This window comes from Triticum urartu, chromosome 3A (genome assembly GCF_056163025.1).
Source record: "Triticum urartu cultivar PI428250 chromosome 3A, HENAU_Tu73, whole genome shotgun sequence".
In the NCBI taxonomy this organism is placed as follows: Eukaryota; Viridiplantae; Streptophyta; class Magnoliopsida; order Poales; family Poaceae; genus Triticum; species Triticum urartu.
The window spans coordinates 612,064,388-612,082,679 of record NC_141875.1 but is presented as its reverse complement, the minus strand read 5'-3'; the positions used below and the strand labels follow the sequence as shown (position 1 = coordinate 612,082,679).

General features: G+C 48.7%; 3 protein-coding genes and 1 pseudogene across 3 annotated transcripts; 1 reads left to right on the top strand and 3 right to left on the bottom strand.

Annotated features, from left to right (window-relative positions):
- Window positions 1–329: 329 nt before the first annotated feature.
- On the top strand, window positions 330–826 carry LOC147980791 (uncharacterized; annotated as a pseudogene).
- A 5,792-nt stretch (window positions 827–6,618) lies between these two features.
- LOC125545406 (protein NRT1/ PTR FAMILY 5.10) lies at window positions 6,619–8,985 on the bottom strand. The gene is made up of 4 exons (XM_048709331.2): window positions 8,805–8,985; window positions 8,499–8,716; window positions 7,471–7,961; window positions 6,619–7,387 (listed from the first exon to the last, which is right to left on the bottom strand). The coding sequence occupies exons 1-4, from the start codon at window positions 8,884–8,886 to the stop codon at window positions 6,628–6,630; spliced, it is 1,551 nt and encodes a 516-aa protein (XP_048565288.1). The 5' UTR covers window positions 8,887–8,985; the 3' UTR covers window positions 6,619–6,627.
- A 58-nt stretch (window positions 8,986–9,043) lies between these two features.
- LOC147980790 (protein NRT1/ PTR FAMILY 5.10-like) lies at window positions 9,044–11,674 on the bottom strand. The gene is made up of 4 exons (XM_087513580.1): window positions 11,243–11,674; window positions 10,933–11,150; window positions 10,017–10,504; window positions 9,044–9,934 (listed from the first exon to the last, which is right to left on the bottom strand). Exons 1-4 carry the CDS (start codon window positions 11,334–11,336, stop codon window positions 9,160–9,162), a joined length of 1,575 nt encoding a protein of 524 aa, XP_087369706.1. The 5' UTR covers window positions 11,337–11,674; the 3' UTR covers window positions 9,044–9,159.
- Window positions 11,675–14,470: 2,796 nt separating this feature from the next.
- Window positions 14,471–16,782, bottom strand: LOC125547032 (protein NRT1/ PTR FAMILY 5.10). Its single transcript, XM_048711075.2, has 4 exons — window positions 16,365–16,782; window positions 16,036–16,253; window positions 15,480–15,922; window positions 14,471–15,396 (listed from the first exon to the last, which is right to left on the bottom strand). Exons 1-4 carry the CDS (start codon window positions 16,513–16,515, stop codon window positions 14,562–14,564), a joined length of 1,647 nt encoding a protein of 548 aa, XP_048567032.2. The 5' UTR covers window positions 16,516–16,782; the 3' UTR covers window positions 14,471–14,561.
- Between the last annotated feature and the right edge of the window lie 1,510 nt (window positions 16,783–18,292).

Here is an 18,292-nt window from a genome sequence, read left to right as displayed (position 1 = left end):
CGCTCGGTCTTGCTAGCCGCCGGTGTGTACTGTAGCACTCCGCACTCCCGAGCTAGAAATCAATACCAAACCACAAAGCAGGAGTAGGGTTTTACGCATCCGTGCGGCCCGAACCTGGGTAAATCGCCCGCGTGCTTTGCCTCGATTTGCCCTTCGCACGACCAACCGCCCGCGTGTTTCGCCTCGATTTGCTCTTTGCGCAACCTCCGCCCCCCGCCGAACCAAAAGGGACCCGGTCCGCCGGTCCCATAGGTGTCCGTGGATCAGAAACCCCGGCACCCATGGATGAGGATCTGGAGATCAAACCAAAGCTCCTGGTCCACCTGGTCATGGCTTCACTGCCAAAGGAGTTTGAAACTTTTGTTGTGAACTACAATATGTCACCTGGAACATGGGACATTGGAAAGACAATAGCGATGTGTGTCCAAGAAGAGGACAGACTAAAAGCCTCACATGGTGGTTCACTCAACTATGTGAAGGATCACAAGAAAAAGAACTACAATCAAAACAACAAAAGTTCTCCTTCAAAGCCATAAGGAAAAGCTCCCTATCAGCATCAGCGTCAGCAACAGCCTTTCCCAGTGGACAAAGACACCTGTCTCCACTGTAAGCAGACCGGGCATTACAAGAAAGACTGCCCTGTTTGGCTGAAGTCCTTAATGGCAAAGCAAGGTAACACCATTGTTTCCTTAGTTAATGAATCCTTGTACACACAGTTTTCGAAATCTACTTGGTGGATTGACTCAGGGGCAACTGTTCATGTTGCAAATTGTTTACAAGGATTCCATTCGACCCGGACTACGCTAAGAATAGAAAGAGTCATTGAAGTAGCCAATGGAATTCAAGCGGAAGTTGAAGTTGTCGGCGACATCTCCTTGGAGTTAGCTAATGGATTCAAGCTTCTACTTAGAGATGTTCTTTATGTTCCTTCATGTAATAGAAACTTAATTAGCGTTTCATGTTTGGACAAAGAAAATTATGAGTGTTATTTTGGACATGGCAAGTGTGCCATATGGTATAATAATGCTTATGTGGGTAATGCTTTACTACACGATGAGCTTTATTTGTTATCACTTCGTGAAAAAGTGCATTCTGTATGCAATGTGAATGAACATGTTTCCGCGTCGAATAAAGAACAAAAGAAAAGAAAGAGAACATTCGACTCATCGAAATTATGGCACTGTTGCTTGGGCCATATTTCAAAGGGGAGAATTGAAAGATTAGTCAAAAGGGGAATTCTTCCTCCGTTAGAATTCTCAAACTTAGAACAATGCGTAGATTGCATTAAAGGAAAGTATATAAAACAAATAAAAAAAGGTGCAATCCATAGCACTAACATTTGTGGACCATTTCCGGTGAAAAGTGTGGATGGATATGACTCGTTCATAACATTCACAGATGATTACTCTCGCTATGGTTATATTTATCCAATCAAAGAAAGATCTGAAGCGTTGGATAAATTTAAAATATTCAAAGCTGAAGTTGAAAATCGCCATGATAAAAGAATAAAGATAGTAAGGTCCGACCGTGGGGGAGAGTACTACGGTCGGCACACTCCATATGGCCAAGTCCCTGGACCTTTTGCAAAGTTCTTGCAGGAGACTGGCATAGTAGCCCAGTATTCAATGCCCGGCGAGCCTCGGCAAAATGGAGTAGCTGAAAGGCGCAACCGTACACTTATGGACATGGTGCGCAGCATGACGAGTTATTCCAACTTGCCATTGGGGTTATGGATGGAGGCTCTTAAAACCGCCATTCACATTCCCAATAGAGTACCAAGCAAGTCGGTGCCCAAAACACCGTACGAGCTATGGACAGGAAGGGTGCCCTCCCTACAACACTTCAGGGTATGGGGGTGCCCTGCTAAGGCCAAAATGTTTAATCCAAACATTGCAAAGTTAGATCCCAAAACAGTAAGTTGCCACTTCATTGGCTATCCATACAGATCAAAAGGTTTTCGTTTCTACTGCCCAGACAGATATACAAAGTTTGTAGAAACGAGACATGCAGTCTTCTTTGAGGACGAAATGATGAGGGGGAGCTTGGTAGCTCGGAAAATTGATCTTGAGGAGAAGAGGGTGCATGCACCTAATCCGATGATCCAGGAGCCATTTTTCTCACTACCAGTTGCAACTCCACCCATGACAACTATGGGGGTAGACCCGGAGCCTATCCGTCAGGAGCCGACTGAACCCGTTGTTGAGCATGAAAGGGAGGTGCAACAGCAAATATTAGAAGAAGTGCCAGGAGTTGAGGCACAGAATGTGCCAGAAACTGAGGCCCTTAGAAGGTCTACAAGACTAAGAAAGTCAGCTATTTCTACTGACTTTAAAGTTTATAACACAGAAATGGTTCATATGGAAAAAGATCCCACCTCATATGAAGAAGCCATGAGAAGCCCTCATTCATCGAAGTGGATGAAGGCAATGGAAGACGAGATGAAATTGATGAGTTCCAAAGATGTTTGGGACATAGAGGAAATTCCTAAAGGAGCCAAAACAGTAGGCTATAAATGGGTCTACAAAATTAAGTATGACTCTAAAGGGAATATAGAAAAGTATAAAGCATGACTCGTGGCAAAAGGATTTACACAAAGAAAAGGGATAGATTACAATGAGACATTTTCTCCAGTCTCATGTAAGGATTCCTTTAGAATCATAATGGCATTAGTTGCTCATTTTGATCTAGAGTTACATGAAATGGATGTTAAGACGGTATTTCTCAATGGGGATTTAAAAGAAAATGTCTACATGAAACAGCCTAAGGGTTTTATCATGGAAGGCAAGGAAAATATGGGATGCCGCCTGAAGAAATCCATTTATGGATTAAGACAAGCCTCTCGGCAGTGGTATCTAAAGTTTAATCAAACGATTAAAAGTTTTGGATTTAAAGAAAATATTGAGGATAATTGCATTTATACAAAGTTTAAAAATGGGAAATATATTTTCCTAATCTTATATGTGGATGATATCCTGCTTGCTAGCAGTGATGTTAGTCTACGACAAGAAACAAAGAAATACTTATCCTCAAATTTTGACATAACAAATCTTGGTGAAGCATCATATGTTTTGGGCATAGAAATTTACCGAGATAGGAACAATGGAGTCTTAGGACTATCGCAGAAAGCATATTTAGAAAAGGTTCTTAAAAAGTATAATATGCATGCGAGTAAAGCCACACCTGCTCCTATAGTCAAGGGCGATAGTTTTGGGAAATTCCAATGTCCCAAGAACCAGTACGAGATCAATCAAATGAAAGCAGTACCATATGCTTCAGCAGTTGGCAGCTTACAGTATGCACAAGTGAGCACTCGTCCTGACTTAGCTTTTATCACCGGGGTACTCGGTAGATATCGAGAGAATCCAGGCATGGAGCACTGGAAGATGGTAAAGAAAGCATTGTGTTATGCGGAAGGCACGAATGACTACATGCTAATATACAGGAGAAGTGATTCCCTAGAGATAAAAGGGTATTCAGACGCAGATTTTGCGGGGGACAGAGATGATAGAAAATCCACGTCAGGATACGTCTTCACTCTCGCTAGGGGAGCTATTTCGTGGAAAAGCTCCAAACAGTCAATAGTTGCATCATCCACGATGTATGCAGAATTCATAGCATGCTTCAAAGCCACAGGGCAGGCGATATGGCTAAAGAAATTTGTACCCGACTTGAAAGTGGTAGATTGTATTCACAAACCACTAAAGATGTACTGTGACAACCAACCCGCAGTATTTTACGCTCACAACAACAAGTCGAGTAATGCTGCCAAAACAATAGAGATAAGGTATTATATTGTGAGAGATAAAATTCAGGATCAAACTATAAGTCTCGAGCATATAAGGACAAAGGATATGCTTGCGGATCCGCTAACGAAAGGCTTACCACCCAATGTGTTCAAGGAACACTTAGATGACATCGGTTTAAGGGAAAGCCTTATGATTTCTGGATAGGCCCAAAAGGAACAGAATTTGCTTCTAATCATAACGTATGTTGTAGCTGTATGATTCTAACGGCAATTAAGCTGTGACGATGAAACATGCTCTATGTACCAATATGTGATGAAACAAATACACTAGAAAGTATAAAGTTAAAAGTAAAGTTGAGATCAAAGGGGAGAAAATTGATAGATTGCTTTGGATCGGATAGGTTAGATCATTCCGGTACACCTACCTTCTGCTGCTGCAGACGAACTCGATCCAGCGTCGGCCATGGTGAAGTAGGGGTCGGTGATGGCAGAGAGATGGCGGCGGTGGTGGAGCTTCCCGTGAGCGCCGTGCTAACCCTAGATCGGAAGGGAGTGTCGGTGGGGATTGTGGCAGCGATTAACCTCGTAAGTCGTGCCCCGGTCCCACCTCTGTTTATATAGCGCGGGTCACAGGGGCCCACCAACCATGGTTTGGTTGGGCGCCCCCGATCAGGCGCGAGTCAAGGGCCCGTTCGATCCGTTGGGTTCGAACGGGATAGAGATCAACCTAACAGCGGCGACCCTTGCCATATGCCCGTCCGGCGACCTCGTGTGCACGGCTGCACCCCGCCGCTCGTCCGGCGACCTAGCCCGGCCTCTCGTCCAGCCGTCCAGGTCCAGCAACGCTGCACCGAGTGCTCCTCCGGCGACTTCGCCCTGCCTCCGACCTCCCGCCATATTCCAGCCATCCGGCCAGATATTTCCCCTCTGCCCAGGGCGGCCACTCCCAAATCCTAATTTCCTTTAAGTTTGAGAAAGGAGGCAGTAGGGTATCTGAACCTAATGCTTCAAATTAGATGTTTTTGCTCTCTGAACTTAATGCTTCAAATTACCACAAAGCACTGATTCCTAATTTATGTTCCAATTAACAGGAAGATCGAAGACAAGATGAACAAAAACATTGAGCGATTTCAGGGTTATCTCACACGTAAAGGCATTTTACCTCGTCCTAGAGGTAATGTTTCTTATTTTGCATCCAGTAGCAAATTTTTTTTACTTGCTTTCTATGCACTGACTTGCATACCAAATTTTATACTTGAAGATGAATCATCTGTTACTATTGAATATGTAACCGCGGGAAGCTAAAATCAAACAACTCTTCGATTTGGTACCCTCTTTTGTATTATTTATCCTTCATATTGTCTTTTGTTATGTGTTACATTATCAGATGAAGCACTATTAAATATTGTCTTCAGATTTTGATCAGTTGCAAATGAGCGTTCCTTTTGGTATGCCTTAAAACTGTAGTAGTTTTTGAGAAAAAAATTGGCCCTTCGGCATCGGCCAATCCTGGCTACACCGTTGCTTACCGACACGGGTTGCATGGGGAGAGGCACTTCGCTGAGGTTGTTGTCAGTTGCCATTAGTTGGCTAAGGCTAGCGGCCGGGAGGAAGACAAAGATAAGAGCAACTTCGACGCGCTGATCCAATTCGTCCGCGGGTGCTGTTTGGGTTGAAACGGGCAGAAAAGATGACCCAATGCGACGATTTAAATGAACACGCGTCTGTTTTTATCTGACTTATTTGTAAAATTGTTCATGTATTATTTTAAAAGTATTCATATATTTCAATATTTTTTTGAATTATGAAAATGTTTGAAAATTTTAAATATATATAATACAATTCAAAATATTATTTAATTATACAATCATTTCAATAATTATATGCACATTTGCATATTTCAATATTATTATATTTACAAATATTCATAATTTAAGATTTAAACTATCGACATGAATATTCAATCTTGTCTAATATTTAAATTATCTTTTTTCAATATAAGGTATGTGTACAAATTATACCCAGATGAATATTCATAAATATTTTTAATATAAGGCATGTGTACTTTTTCTATTAAAGAAAAAATGGTTAAAATATGCAAGCATACAAGGATGAAATGTATATGTGTGTGCAATTCAAGATGAAATACCTTGAAATGTGACATGTACAAAAAAAATCATGGACTTCGAGGACGTAAAGTATCATGTGTTGAAAAGCCCCTGGGTTTTTTTCCACAGCCCTCATTACAATGTATTTGTTCCGAAAATTTACACACATGTGCATTCTGCCTCCATATATATTGACATTTTTTTCTGAATTTTTTAAAACGTAATTTTTTTTGATGAATTTTGCAAATGGAGGTCTCCATGGAGCTCGACCTCCAAAAGCTATCTATATAAGTCATTCCAACAGAAGGGTGAAGTATACCTTTTGTGTTAGCCATCGGTAAAAAATGCCACATCCATAGGGGTTTTTGTGAGGAAGAAGAAAATCCAACGAGTTTGTCCAAAAACTGAGGCCACACAATCCTTCTCCCGGTCCTGTGGCTGACAGCCGGCCTCATGGGCTTGGTCATTGCAGATTTTTTGTATACAAACACGGTAAGCAAAGTATTTGCATGTCCGTTACTCGAAAAAAAAATATTTGTATGTCCGAGCCAGGTTTTACCACTGTGATGTATACCGGAACTTTTAACACCAAAGTAACCATTTCTCCCATTATGTATACCGCAACTTTTAACACCAAAGTAACCATTTACCCTATTAGTGTAATTTAGTTTTTTTTAAAAAAAATTAATAGGCGCCTAACGAAGGGTAAATGATATTAGGCGTCGGTTGGAAAATGCCAAATACTCGTGAAACTGATGGAGGATGTACGAATCATTACTCAGGTTTGTCTCGGTAGGCATATTGTTTTGCAAAGTACAAGAACACGACCACCTCTAAAGTGCCGAGGCCGGCCAGGATCCAATAGAAGTAATCGAGGTGCGCACGGTTGAGGTTGTCGGAGAACCAGCTCTCTCCCCCGCCCCTCGTCGTGGCCCAGTCGATCGCCCACACGAGCATGCCGCTAGCGTAGCTCCCCATGCCGAAGATGCTCAGGGACAGTGCCAGCCCCACGCTGCGGAGCGCGTCCGGCACCTCGTCGTAGAAGAACTCCTCCAGTCCGATGTAGCTGAACACCTCCGCGAGGCCGATAAGGACGTACTGCGGTACCAGCCAGCATAGGCTCATCGGCACCGCCACGTCCGGCAGGTCGAGCAGGCCCGCGTCCTTGGCCACACGGAGGCGCTTGGCTTCCACGAGCGCCGCGACGACCATGGTGATGCAGGCCGTGACCATCCCGGCGCCGATGCGCTGGAGCATGGTGATTCCACCGGGGTGCCCGGTGAGGCGGCTCACGAACGGTACAATTGCACGGTCGTAGACAGGGACCATGGCGATGAATGTGAAGCTGATGCAGCACCGCAGCGCCGCGGGCGGCACGACGAGGCCCGTGGCCCCGCCTAGACGCCGGTCCATCGTGCTGCCCTGCTTGGTGAATAGGGTGGTGATCTGCGAGATGCACGCGGCAAACACTAAGCTTGACAGCCAGATAGGAAGCAGCTTAACGAGGAACCCGTCCTGATTTGTCTCCAAAAGCCTGCACAAGTAGACACAGCCGTCAGTGCTCACTGTGATGCCATCTGCCAGTCAACAGGTCAATTTGCACTCGCACGCGCTCACCGTTGGGTGTCAATGGTGGCATCACGTCGAGAAAAGACGAACTTCTCGGCGAGCCGCCCGAAGGAACTGCCGTCCACGGGCCGCTCTACCCGGTACGTCCGCTTGCCAAGCAAGAAGACAACGAGGTACACCACCATGATGGCCCAGCACGCGGCGAACCCTACCGTCCAGCCGACGTTCTCTTCGACATAGGTGACCGCGGTCGCCGCGATGGCGTAGCCCCACGAGATGGAGAAGTGGAACCAGTTGAAGTAGGAGCTCCGGGACGCGCCCGCGCGGGAATCGAACTGGTCCGCGCCCATGGCTTCTGAGCACGGCTTGTGGAAGCCCTGCGCGAGGGCCAGCAGGTAGAGCGCGGTGTAGAAGAAGCCGAGCTGAGCAGGTGATGATGATGTCGAAGGCGGCGAGCAGGTGGTGGCTGTGCCATGGCAGTCGGCCGGACGAAGTTGTCGCGTTTGCAGCATGGATGAGACGGTCAGCATTCCCAGGCTCTGCTCATCCTCAGACACCAACATTAGTAACGCGATGTCAAATATGCACGCGAAAACGTTACAAGCGAGTGTACAAACTGCAACACCTTCAAAGCAAAACATCTCTAGCCGGTCCTTTAAAAACTTTTAACTTGTCAAAAATTTCTATTTTGAGGAGTTAACCATGTCTAGCAGAACCCTCAAACGGACTTGGGTGATTCACAGATGGGGCCATCTCGACATCGCCCTACGTGCGTGCTGCTGCCGCTGCTGCGTGTGTGCTGCTGTTGCTGCTGCGTGTGCGCGCGAATTGCGTGTTGCTAGAACTTAAACTGCACGGCTTGATTACTTTCCTCGTCTCATTTCTTCTCTCAGCGGGCATTGCTTGACTACTACTAGCACTATTTTATTGGTCTCAGCGTGACTAGCTGCCTCATCACATGGATGGCTCCGTCCCCTTCCCATTGCAAGAGGTCTGGATGGCAATGGAATCAAGGCACGTCGTGGGTATGAATATGATGCTTGGAACAGAGGAGGGAGCGGAGTTCTACTACTGACCAGCAGGTAGAGCGCGCCGGCGAGCAGGACCGCCCGGTTGCGCCCCAGGCGCGAGTCGGCGGCGAGCGCGCCGACGAGCGGCAGCACCAGCACGGTCCCGGACCAGGCGTTCACGCCGGCGGCGCCGGCCGCGGTAGACATGCCCAGCGGGCCGGTGAGGTACGTGATCAGGTTGCCCTCCACGCCGTTGAACCCGATGCGCTCCAAGAAGCCGACGACTGCACGCACGGAGCAGACATGGCAGTTCAGACTTCACGTATATATCATCCATGGCAAGTCAACGCGGTGAATGATCGGCGAGATTACCGACGATGAAGCGCGCGGCGCGCCAGCCGCCGCGGCCGTCGCGACGTGGGACTGAACGTGAGAGTGGCCCGCCTGACTCCATCCTTCGTGCCTTGGCTACCGGCCGGAGGTGGTGCCGGTGCGTGATCTATTCAGTTTGTTCCGTCTGCGGGGCGTCCTGGCTAGATATTACAGCGGCCCATCGTAGTACTACTATTTATTAGCACCATGTGGCTCGCGTGATTAAGATGGGGCCTGTCTAAATCAAACCAGTAACTATTTTTGTATTATTAGAATGAAGTACAGATCAAGAAATGTTCCGCCAAGTGAAGCATGAGATGCAGCCCGATTGTTTCTTCCGGGATGAGACGCATTTCTACGTTACAAGCTCGCGTTTGTCAGTGTAGTCGTATCTCCGGGAGAAATACAAAAAAACGAGCACCTCCAGAGCGGCGACCCCGGCCAGAACCCAGTAGAAATAGTCGAGGTGCGCGCGGTTGAGGTTGTCCGAGAACCAGCTCTCCCCGGTGCGCCTCGTCGCCCAGTCGATCGCCGAGACGAGCATGCCGCTGGCGTAGTTCCCCACGCCCATGATGCTCATGCAGAGCGCGAGCCCCACGCTCCGGAGCGCGTCGGGCACCTGGTCGTAGAAGAACTCCTCCAGGCCCACCATGGTGAACACGTTGGCGAGGCCCAGCAGCACGTACTGCGGCACCATCCACCACAGGCTCATCGGCACCGCCATCCCCGGACTGTCGACCAGGCCGGCGTCCCTCGCCGCGCGGAGGCGCGCGGCTTCCACGAGCGCTGCCACGGCCATGGCGACGGACGCGATGGCCATGCCGGCGCCGATGCGCTGGAGCATGGTGATCCCGGAGGGGTGCTTGGTGACGCGCCGAGCGAGGGGCACGAAGGCGCGGTCGTAGATGGGGACGGAGGCGATGATGGCGAGGCCGACGAAGCTCTGCAGCGCCGCCGGGGGCACGACTAGGCCTGTGGCCGCGCCGATGCGCCGGTCCATGGTGCTGCCCTGCTTGGTGAGCAGAGTGGACACCTGCACGACCACCATTGCGTACACGACGCTGGTCATCCATATCGGAAGCAGCTTCACCATGACCCCCTTGCCTTCCTGCTCTTTTGGCCTCAGTAAACTGCACCGGCATAAAACGTAGGTTAATTACGGTAATGGCACCTGCAGCGTGGCATCATATAATAAATGGACATCGAACTTACCATTCACCGTCCATGGCGCCGTCGCTGCGGCGAAAGACCATGTCCGTCCATGTACGCGCCGTGGCAGCCAACGTTTTCGTGAGCCGCGCGAGAGCACGGCGGTCGCGCGGCTGCTCCGTGACACGGTACGTGCCCGTGCCGAGCAAGAACATGGACAGGGACACGAGCATCATGGCCCAGCACACGCCGAACCCGGCGGCCCAGCCGACGTTGTCCTGCACGTAGCTCAGCGCGACGACGGCGACGATGAAGCCCCACGACATGGAGAAGTGGAGCCAGTTGAAGAAAGAGCTCCCGGACGCGATGCTGTCCGGGGAGCTCCGGGGGAACTGGTCCGCGCCTAGGGCCTGCGCGTTGGGCTTGTGGAAGCCCTGCGCCAGCGCCACCACGTAGATCGTGGCGTAGAAGAACGCCGCGCGGGGAGGGGATGCCGCTGGTTGAGGTTGACGTGGTGGCACCATGGATGAGACCGTCAGCATCCCAAAGCTCTGTCCATAACGTAGTTTATACTGTTTTGAGCTGCTGGTATGTACAATTATTCACTGAACTGTGCTGAACTGAATAACTAGGTTCAGACAATGTCGATTTCAGGACAAGCGTATGCTTTTGTCATTTTAGGCCTAAAATGTTAGGAACAGATCCAATCTCGTCATATAAAGATGCCACCATGATCCTAAATTCCTTGTGTAAAGAATTAAAGATCCAATTCGACAACACAAATGATTAACATCACAGTCGCGCATAAAAGCGACGTAGCAGTGATGTCACACGCACTGAAAATTAAGAAAACGATGCTAAACCTACCGTTTCAACCTATAATATTTCAGAAATGAAACAGACGGCAAATGGACGATCGTGGAGGGAGCTAAAAAACAGACAAAACGTCAAAAAACTGAGAGCGGGTTCACCAACCAACCACGAGGTAGAGGACGCCGGCGGCCACGATGGCCCGGTACCGGCCGATCCAGGAGTCGGCGGCGAGCGCGCCGAGCAGCGGCAGCATCGACGCGGTGCCGGCCCAGGCGTTCACGCCGGCCGCGGCCGACGCGGTGGACAGACCCAGCGGGCCGGTGAGGTACGTGATCAGGTTGCCCTGCACGCCGTAGAAGCCGACGCGCTCCACGAACTCCACCACTGCAGGGCCATGGCGCGGGGGAACAGCTAGCTGTGGTCATTGTTGGAGTTTGACTGCTTGAGAGTTGAATATAATTCAGACGGAGGAGTACCTATCAGGAAGAGTGCGGCTGGCCATCCGCCGCGGCCGCCGGATTTGCCGTTGGTTGACGGCTCACCCGGAGGCAGGAGCGCGCCGGAGTCCATTCCTTCCCCGTCTGAGAGGGAATTTTGCGAAGTGCTACGTTCGGCAGGCCTTAAACACACTCCTGCCGGCCAATGGAAACGTTAACAGAGCTGCTGCTTGCATCATGTATTAGCATTATTAGTTTTTCTTTCTTTTGGGATATAAGTGCACTCACTAGTAGGCCTTCAGTACTCACCAGTACTACCAGTTAGACTTTTACTTTCCTAAAACCAAAGAATCTATCCTTTATTTTTAATTTCGCAGAATAATGGACGAGGTTCTTTTGTCCGAGACAATTTTCTAATGGACGAGGTTCTTTTTAAGAAACATCTGTAACTTTATTCATACTCATAACAATTACAAATACATTAATTTGGACCTAACATCCAAAAAAATACAAAGTAACTCTTATGACTAAGAATTACAATAAAATCTCTTGAAAACACCTTTGCGGTATCAATCTCTTCTCGAAGAAATACTCCAAAGACTTCAGTAACAAAGCTGTAATTGGATTGGAGCAACGATGATGTCACTTTTTCACTCGCACGAACATTACTAATAATGGTTTTTAAAAGCGCCATGAGTCGTCCATCCAAAAAGATGGGAAGCCTTTATCGATGAACGTACTTGGACGGGGGATGACCCCCTACAAGTGCAGACCGTCGAATCACTACATCTTCACCATGGTGTCGATGCAAGATTTCATCTCCACGAAGAACCAGGCCAACAAAAAAAACTTGACACAACAACATAAACTCATCAAATCCGGCTAATCAGATATGCGAGGACATAAAACTCTTTAACTCATGACACTGCCAAAAGGATGATAGCAAATTTACTCTCGCAAAACTATAATGATCACTAGACGTTGGCAAAGAACATAAAGATCCTGAAGATCTGAGGTCCCCCCCCCCCACCTCTCAGCGTCAAGATGACAACCGTAAGCGAGGGGACCTAAATTTCTCAGATGATGGCGACGACAACGGCATGAGAAAACCCTAGCAGATGAACTGACGGTCGGAGGCAAGGAGACCTAAATTTCTCAGAAGATGACGACGACGGGCACGAGAAAACCCTAGCATATGAACGTGACGGTCATCCAACTAACTTTTTAGTGGACGGGGTGAGCTCTAGGGTTTTGTCCATGCCCGGGAACACCACGAGCCGTTTTTTCTTCTGGGATCGGCTATATGTCTTTTTTTTGCGAGGGGACCTAAATTTCTCAGAAGATGGCGACGACGGCGGTATGAGAAAACCCTAGCATATGAACGTGACGGTCATCCAACCAGCTTTTTAGTGGATGAGGTGAGCTCCAGGGTTTTGTCCATGCCCGGGAACACCACGAGCCGTTTTTTCTTCTGGGATTGGCTATATGTCGCTTACTGCGACCCAGAAGGAGGTCCCGCCTCAAGCAAAACTGTCTTCCCATTGTTATGGGGCGGCCCAGGTAAGTTTATTTTCTTCTTTTTTTTCATTTGCTCACATTTTCATATTTTTCTTTTTTCATATTTTCAAACAGTATTCTAAAGTGCATATAGTCCAAAACATCAATCTTTTTTACAAAAACATGATTTAAAATAATAACGTAGTATAAAACATTGTTAGTGTAGTTTAGAAAAATGATGTTAGCAATAAGAAAGATGTTCACAAGTTTCAAAAAAATTGTTTATACAATGTAAAACAAATCTTTCCATAGTTTAAAAAATGTTTTATCATGTACTTGAAGAAATTTAACACGTATTTGAAAAATTGTTCAAAAACATGTGTTTGGAAAAAATCATGCTTTTGTAAAAATTTAAACATATATAAAATATATTTTGTGTGCATAAAAATGTACAATATGTATAAAAAATAGACATCAAAACATATATTTTAAATTATTTTTTTGCGGGGAATATATTTTAAAATGTTAATCATGCATAAAAATGGTAAAGGCATTTAAAACGTTTGAAAAATGTAAACGTCAAGACATTGTCTTATTTTGTTGAAATCTTATTTCTTATTGGCATAGCGGCCCGGCCCAAGCCGAAGCTTCCGACCGGCCAATGTACACCTATTGCTCGGACTTACACCGTTTGACTTCAAATAAAATTTATACACCTTTTTCCAGCACGGAGGGAGTAGCATTTTTGTATGCCCATATACATATGGGAAGTCCAATGATGGTCTAAAGGAAGTCGAATGATTCATTCAGGTTTGAAAAGATTCCTTCTGAGTTATTTTACAAGATTCAGTGTTCTCTTGAATGCACCATATTGACAGGCTAAAAAAATTAAATGGTTCATTCGGGTTCAGTTAAGAAAAAATCCGTTCCGGGTTTTTTTTATGAGATTCAGAGCTTTCTTGGGTGCATAATATTGTCACGCAAAAGACAAGTCCTCAGCTATTGCCATGTAAGCGGGCCTGCCATTGTGCTTGCTCTTACTAATTTTTCCTACAAACTTACTCAAATTTTATACCGTTTGACTTTGGACCAAATATATACCCCTTATTTTTGGACGGAGTGCTAGTTCTGTATTCCCACATGGGAAGTCCAATGATGTTCTAGAAAAATGTCGAATGATTCATTCAGGTTCGAAAAGATCCCTTCAGAGTTTTTTTTTTTATGAGATGCAGTGTTCTCTTGGATGCACAGTATTATCAGGCTAACAAATGTCGAATGATCCATCCAGGTTCAGTTAAGAAAAGATCCCTTGCGATTTGTTTTTATGAGACTTGGATGCATATTATTGTCAGATGAAACAAAGGACGAATGATTCATTCATGTTCGGTTAAACAAAGGACGAACCAAACTTGTGCTTTTGTATGCCCATATCCATATGGGAAGCCCAAGCCCAATGACGTTCTAAAAAAAGTCGAATTATTCATTCAGGTTCAAAAAGAGCCCTTCAGAGTTTATTTTTACGAGATTCGGTGTTCTCTTGGATGCGCCATATTGTCAGGCTACAGAAAAATCGAACGATTCATTCAGGATTCAGTTAAGGAAAGATCCCTTCCGAGTTTGTTTTTATGAGGTTCAGAGTTCTCTGGGTGCATAATGCTGTCAGGCCAAAGAAAAGTCGAATGATTCATTCAGGTTCAGTTAAGAAAAGATCCGTTTTGAGTGTGTTTTTAAACCCCAAAATTTATGACAATCTACCGCGAGCGCACTCTATAACAAACAATCTGAAAATTCTGTACTGTAGTTGTTTTGAAAATTTTGCACTTGCTACACCTCCGGCGTAGTACTAACCCGAATTAATAAGTTACACCAATGTAGCATCAGCATCACCTCCCCTGTAATCGCCATCGTCGCTCTTCTTCTTGTAGACATAGGCTCGCGAGAAGAAGAAGAAGGCGACGAGCTCGACGACGCAGAGCCCGGCGAGCAGCCAGTAGAAGTAGTCGAGGTGCGCGCGGTTGAGGTTGTTGGAGAACCAGCTGGCGCCGCGCCTGGCCGTGGCCCTGTCGATGACGGAGATGAGGAAGCTGCTGAGGAGGTGGCCGACGCCGAAGATGCTGAGGAAGAGCGCGAGGCCGAGGCTGCGCACGGCGTCGGGGACCTGGTCGTAGAAGAACTCCTGGAGGCCGATCATGGCGAACACGTCGGAGACGCCGATGAGGACGTACTGCGGCACCATCCACCAGAGCGTCATGGGCAGGTGAGAAGCCTTGGGGGCGTCCAGCAGGCCGGCGTCCCTGGCGACGGCGAGCCGCTTCATCTCCACGAGCGCCGAGAGCACGACGGCGACGAGGGAGAGGGAGAGGCCGGCGCCGACCCTCTGCAGCATGGTGATGCCCGTGGGCCGCCCCGTGTAGCGGCGCGCGAGCGGCACGAAGAGACGGTCGTAGACCGGGATGAAGGCCACGATGCTGACGCTGATGAAGGTCTGCAGCGCCGCCGGCGGCACCTTGAAGTTGGGGCCGATCCGGCGGTCCAGCGTGGCCGCCTGCTTGGTGAAGAAGGTGGAGGTCTGGGAGAAGATGATGGCGTAGATTATGCAGGAGGCCCAGATGGGCAGCAGGCGGAAGACGCTCCTCACCTCCTCCACGAGGTCCTCGTCGGAGTTCTTATGGGCCTCCACCTTGCCGCTCGCCGGACTGCACCAACGGTCATCACGTCACGTCAGAGGATGCACGATATATACATGAGCAAAGTTCATTAACCATGGACGCGTACATACTTGGTGCGGTGCTTCGATCTCCAGCTCTTGATCAGCACCAGGAGCGCCTTGCCGACGCGGGCGACGGGGCTGGGCTCCTTGGTGGTGTAGTAGCGGTAGGAGGGGGTGCCAATGAGGAAGACGGCGAGGGAGACGAGGATGACGATGCAGGGGATACCGAAGCCGAGGCCCCAGCCGACGTTGTCCTGGACGTAGCTGGAGACCATGGTGGTGACGGCGGTGCCGGCGCACATGCCGAAGTACCACCAGTTGAAGAAGGAGCTCCTTGCCACGTTCTCCTTGGGGTCCTTCTCGTCGAACTGGTCGGCCGCGAACGCCTGCGCGCAGGGCTTGTGCGCGCCCTCGCCCAGCGCCACCAGGTAGAGCGCGACGTAGAAGACGGCCACGTGGCCGCCGGAGCGGAAGATGTGGAACGCCGACGACAGCGACAGCGTGCCCATGCTCTGGATTGAATCGAACGCAACAAGCAGACAGAGTTGGAGATCAGTCCCATCTAAACTGGAGTGCTTCTCATGGACTCTTGTGGTTGGATTGGATCATTGGAAATTTGACTGACCACGACGAAGAGGATGGAGGCGAGGACGATGGCCCGGTAGCGGCCGAGCCAGGCGTCGGCGACGCAGGCCACCGGCAGCGGCAGCATCTGGGAGACGCCCTTCCACGCGTCGATGGACGCCGCCGCGCGCGCCATGGGCTGGCCCAGCGGCCCCGTGAGGTACGTGATGAGGTTCGCCGCCACGCCCTTGTACGCGAACCGCTCGGCGATCTCCATTGCTGCATGCCAACAAAACAGCAGCACGAAATAAAAAACAAACCTACCGGTCAGCACTCGAGCACCAAATAGTTTCGTGCTAGTACAGGAGATCGGCGCGCGCGCGCACGTACCCATGACGAACACCGAGGACTTCCAGCCGCCGGTGGCGGCGCGGGAGGCGGGCCGGCCGCGGTAGTCGACGGCGCCAGCGACGGCGTCCCCCATGGCGGCGTCTGCGTCGTCTTCCGAGTGTGCGCGGGCGAGCAGGCTCCGATGAGGCATGGTGTATGTCAGCTCGCCGCTTTATGTAGGCTGATCGATCGGGACGTGGTGCCGGCGCCAGGCGTCGCGTGCAAGGCGAGACGTGTCCGGCTGATCGCGAGCGAGCAGTGCCCGGATCGATGAACAGCATTTATGACCCGATTTTTGCCGAAAGGCGCCCCTCCTTCCTCCGGATATCTTTGTTTTGCTATTTGGTCCAAATTTAGGGCAGACGGCGCAGCTTCCTTCCAAATCACGATTCGCTCTCATCAAAATTCATCCCCGTCCTTCAAATTTCACGAGATCTCACGTCCTGCCTTGTAATAGTACGAATTTATGTCCTGCCTTGTTTGACGCGAGGCGTGGCGCGCCCGTGCGCGCCCGCCAGCGCCATGCGGAGGCCACGAGCGCGGGGATTCCCGGCATGCGCGAGCTGGGTGCGCCGGGGTCCTGCTGGATCGGATGGGCGGCTGGGATTCACCCAGCTCGAAAGGGGTGGGCACGTATACGCAAGTGCTGAAGTGCACCCCCCCGTTTCCCCGATTCGAAACTGATGGCAACTAGCAGCTGCTATAGCTACAGGAGGCGCTTACTTCCGGCGAGAGAACTTTTGGAAAAGCAACGGCCAGGAATGTTGGCAACCGGATCACGGTGTGGCCTCCGCCGGGAATGTTATACTCCGCCACGATTCGATCGTGTGTGGCTAGCTAGAAAATGACTTGGGCTCCTCGATCGATTCATGGCGATCAACATCAACTGATCTTCCTTGCTGGGTCTTGAGCTTGAATGGTCGTTCAGCACAGCACGCCTGAAAGTAGGAGGAATCTAGCTTTTTGTTTGGCATCCAATGGTTACGCAACTGGCTAGTAGCTAGTAGCTCAATACTACAACTATACAAGCCGATCGATGTCGCTCACCCTCTGCCGCAGCTGCCGGTCAGCTATGCCGGCCTGCCTAGAACCCTACCCTCATCGCCGTTTTCTTTTTCTTTCTTTTCTTGGAGATTCAATTCAATGGCGTGCGAGAAAGCAAGAGATATTTGTGCGTGCATATCTTGGATCAAGTCGCCGATTACATATCCTCTGTGCCTGTCACGTGCTGAGAGCCGGAGAAGTTTGTTCTATGTCCACCCGTTCGGGAATGCCGGCACTGCACGCTTTTCATCAGGATCGGTCCTCTACAGAGGACAGATGCACCGAACACTTTGGCGTGCATGCGTGCGTGCTTTTGCATATCGCCCCTGCTTTTTATATTCGTGTATGTATGTTCGGTTTTTAATCTTGAAATCGCAACTGCCTCACCAACCATGATTAGGCTAAAAAGTGTCAAGTGCTCTCAAAGCTAGTACTCCCTCCGTTCCGAATTATTTGTCTTAGAGTTGTCTAGATACGGAGGTGTCTAGCACTAAAATGGGTCTAGATACATCCGTATATAGACAAATCCAAAACAAATAATTCGAAATGAAGGAAGTACAATATAAGGCACACATCATATTCTTTCATGGAATCATAGTCATTAGATGTTTAGATTTGTGTAATAGATGTGGTACAACTTTGCTTTTTCAAGCACAAACGTACTACTCCCTATTATTTAGATTCGTGTATCTGTGTCTCAACTACACATAGTGCGGTAGGGGACTAGGGGCATAATGTTGCACAACAGTGGACAATTCTTTCACCGTCGAGATCGTGCCGATGCCTCGACGATTCCAACACATTTTTTCTTTCAAAAAGAATGTTGAAATCTCGGCCTCTACATCATGATGATGCACACATCCATTCTTATTAATTATTAAAAA

Bases quoted from the DNA above. Each gene is read 5' to 3' on its own strand.
- LOC125545406 (XM_048709331.2), bottom strand. From the start codon at position 8,886: ATGGAGTCAGGCGGGCCACTCTCACGTTCAGTCCCACGTCGCGACGGC. The intron at 8,717-8,804 runs GTAATCTCGCCG...CCGTGCGTGCAG, and splicing joins CGCCGCGCGCTTCATCGTCG to TCGTCGGCTTCTTGGAGCGC. The intron at 7,962-8,498 runs GTCAGTAGTAGA...GAGGATGAGCAG, and splicing joins CCGGCGCGCTCTACCTGCTG to AGCCTGGGAATGCTGACCGT.
- LOC147980790 (XM_087513580.1), bottom strand. From the start codon at position 11,336: ATGGACTCCGGCGCGCTCCTGCCTCCGGGTGAGCCGTCAACCAACGGC. The intron at 11,151-11,242 runs GTACTCCTCCGT...ATGGCCCTGCAG, and splicing joins AGCCGCACTCTTCCTGATAG to TGGTGGAGTTCGTGGAGCGC. The intron at 9,935-10,016 runs GTAAGTTCGATG...ATGCCGGTGCAG, and splicing joins GGCGCCATGGACGGTGAATG to TTTACTGAGGCCAAAAGAGC.
- LOC125547032 (XM_048711075.2), bottom strand. From the start codon at position 16,515: ATGCCTCATCGGAGCCTGCTCGCCCGCGCACACTCGGAAGACGACGCA. The intron at 16,254-16,364 runs GTACGTGCGCGC...GTTGGCATGCAG, and splicing joins GTCCTCGGTGTTCGTCATGG to CAATGGAGATCGCCGAGCGG. The intron at 15,397-15,479 runs GTATGTACGCGT...CCGTTGGTGCAG, and splicing joins AGATCGAAGCACCGCACCAA to TCCGGCGAGCGGCAAGGTGG.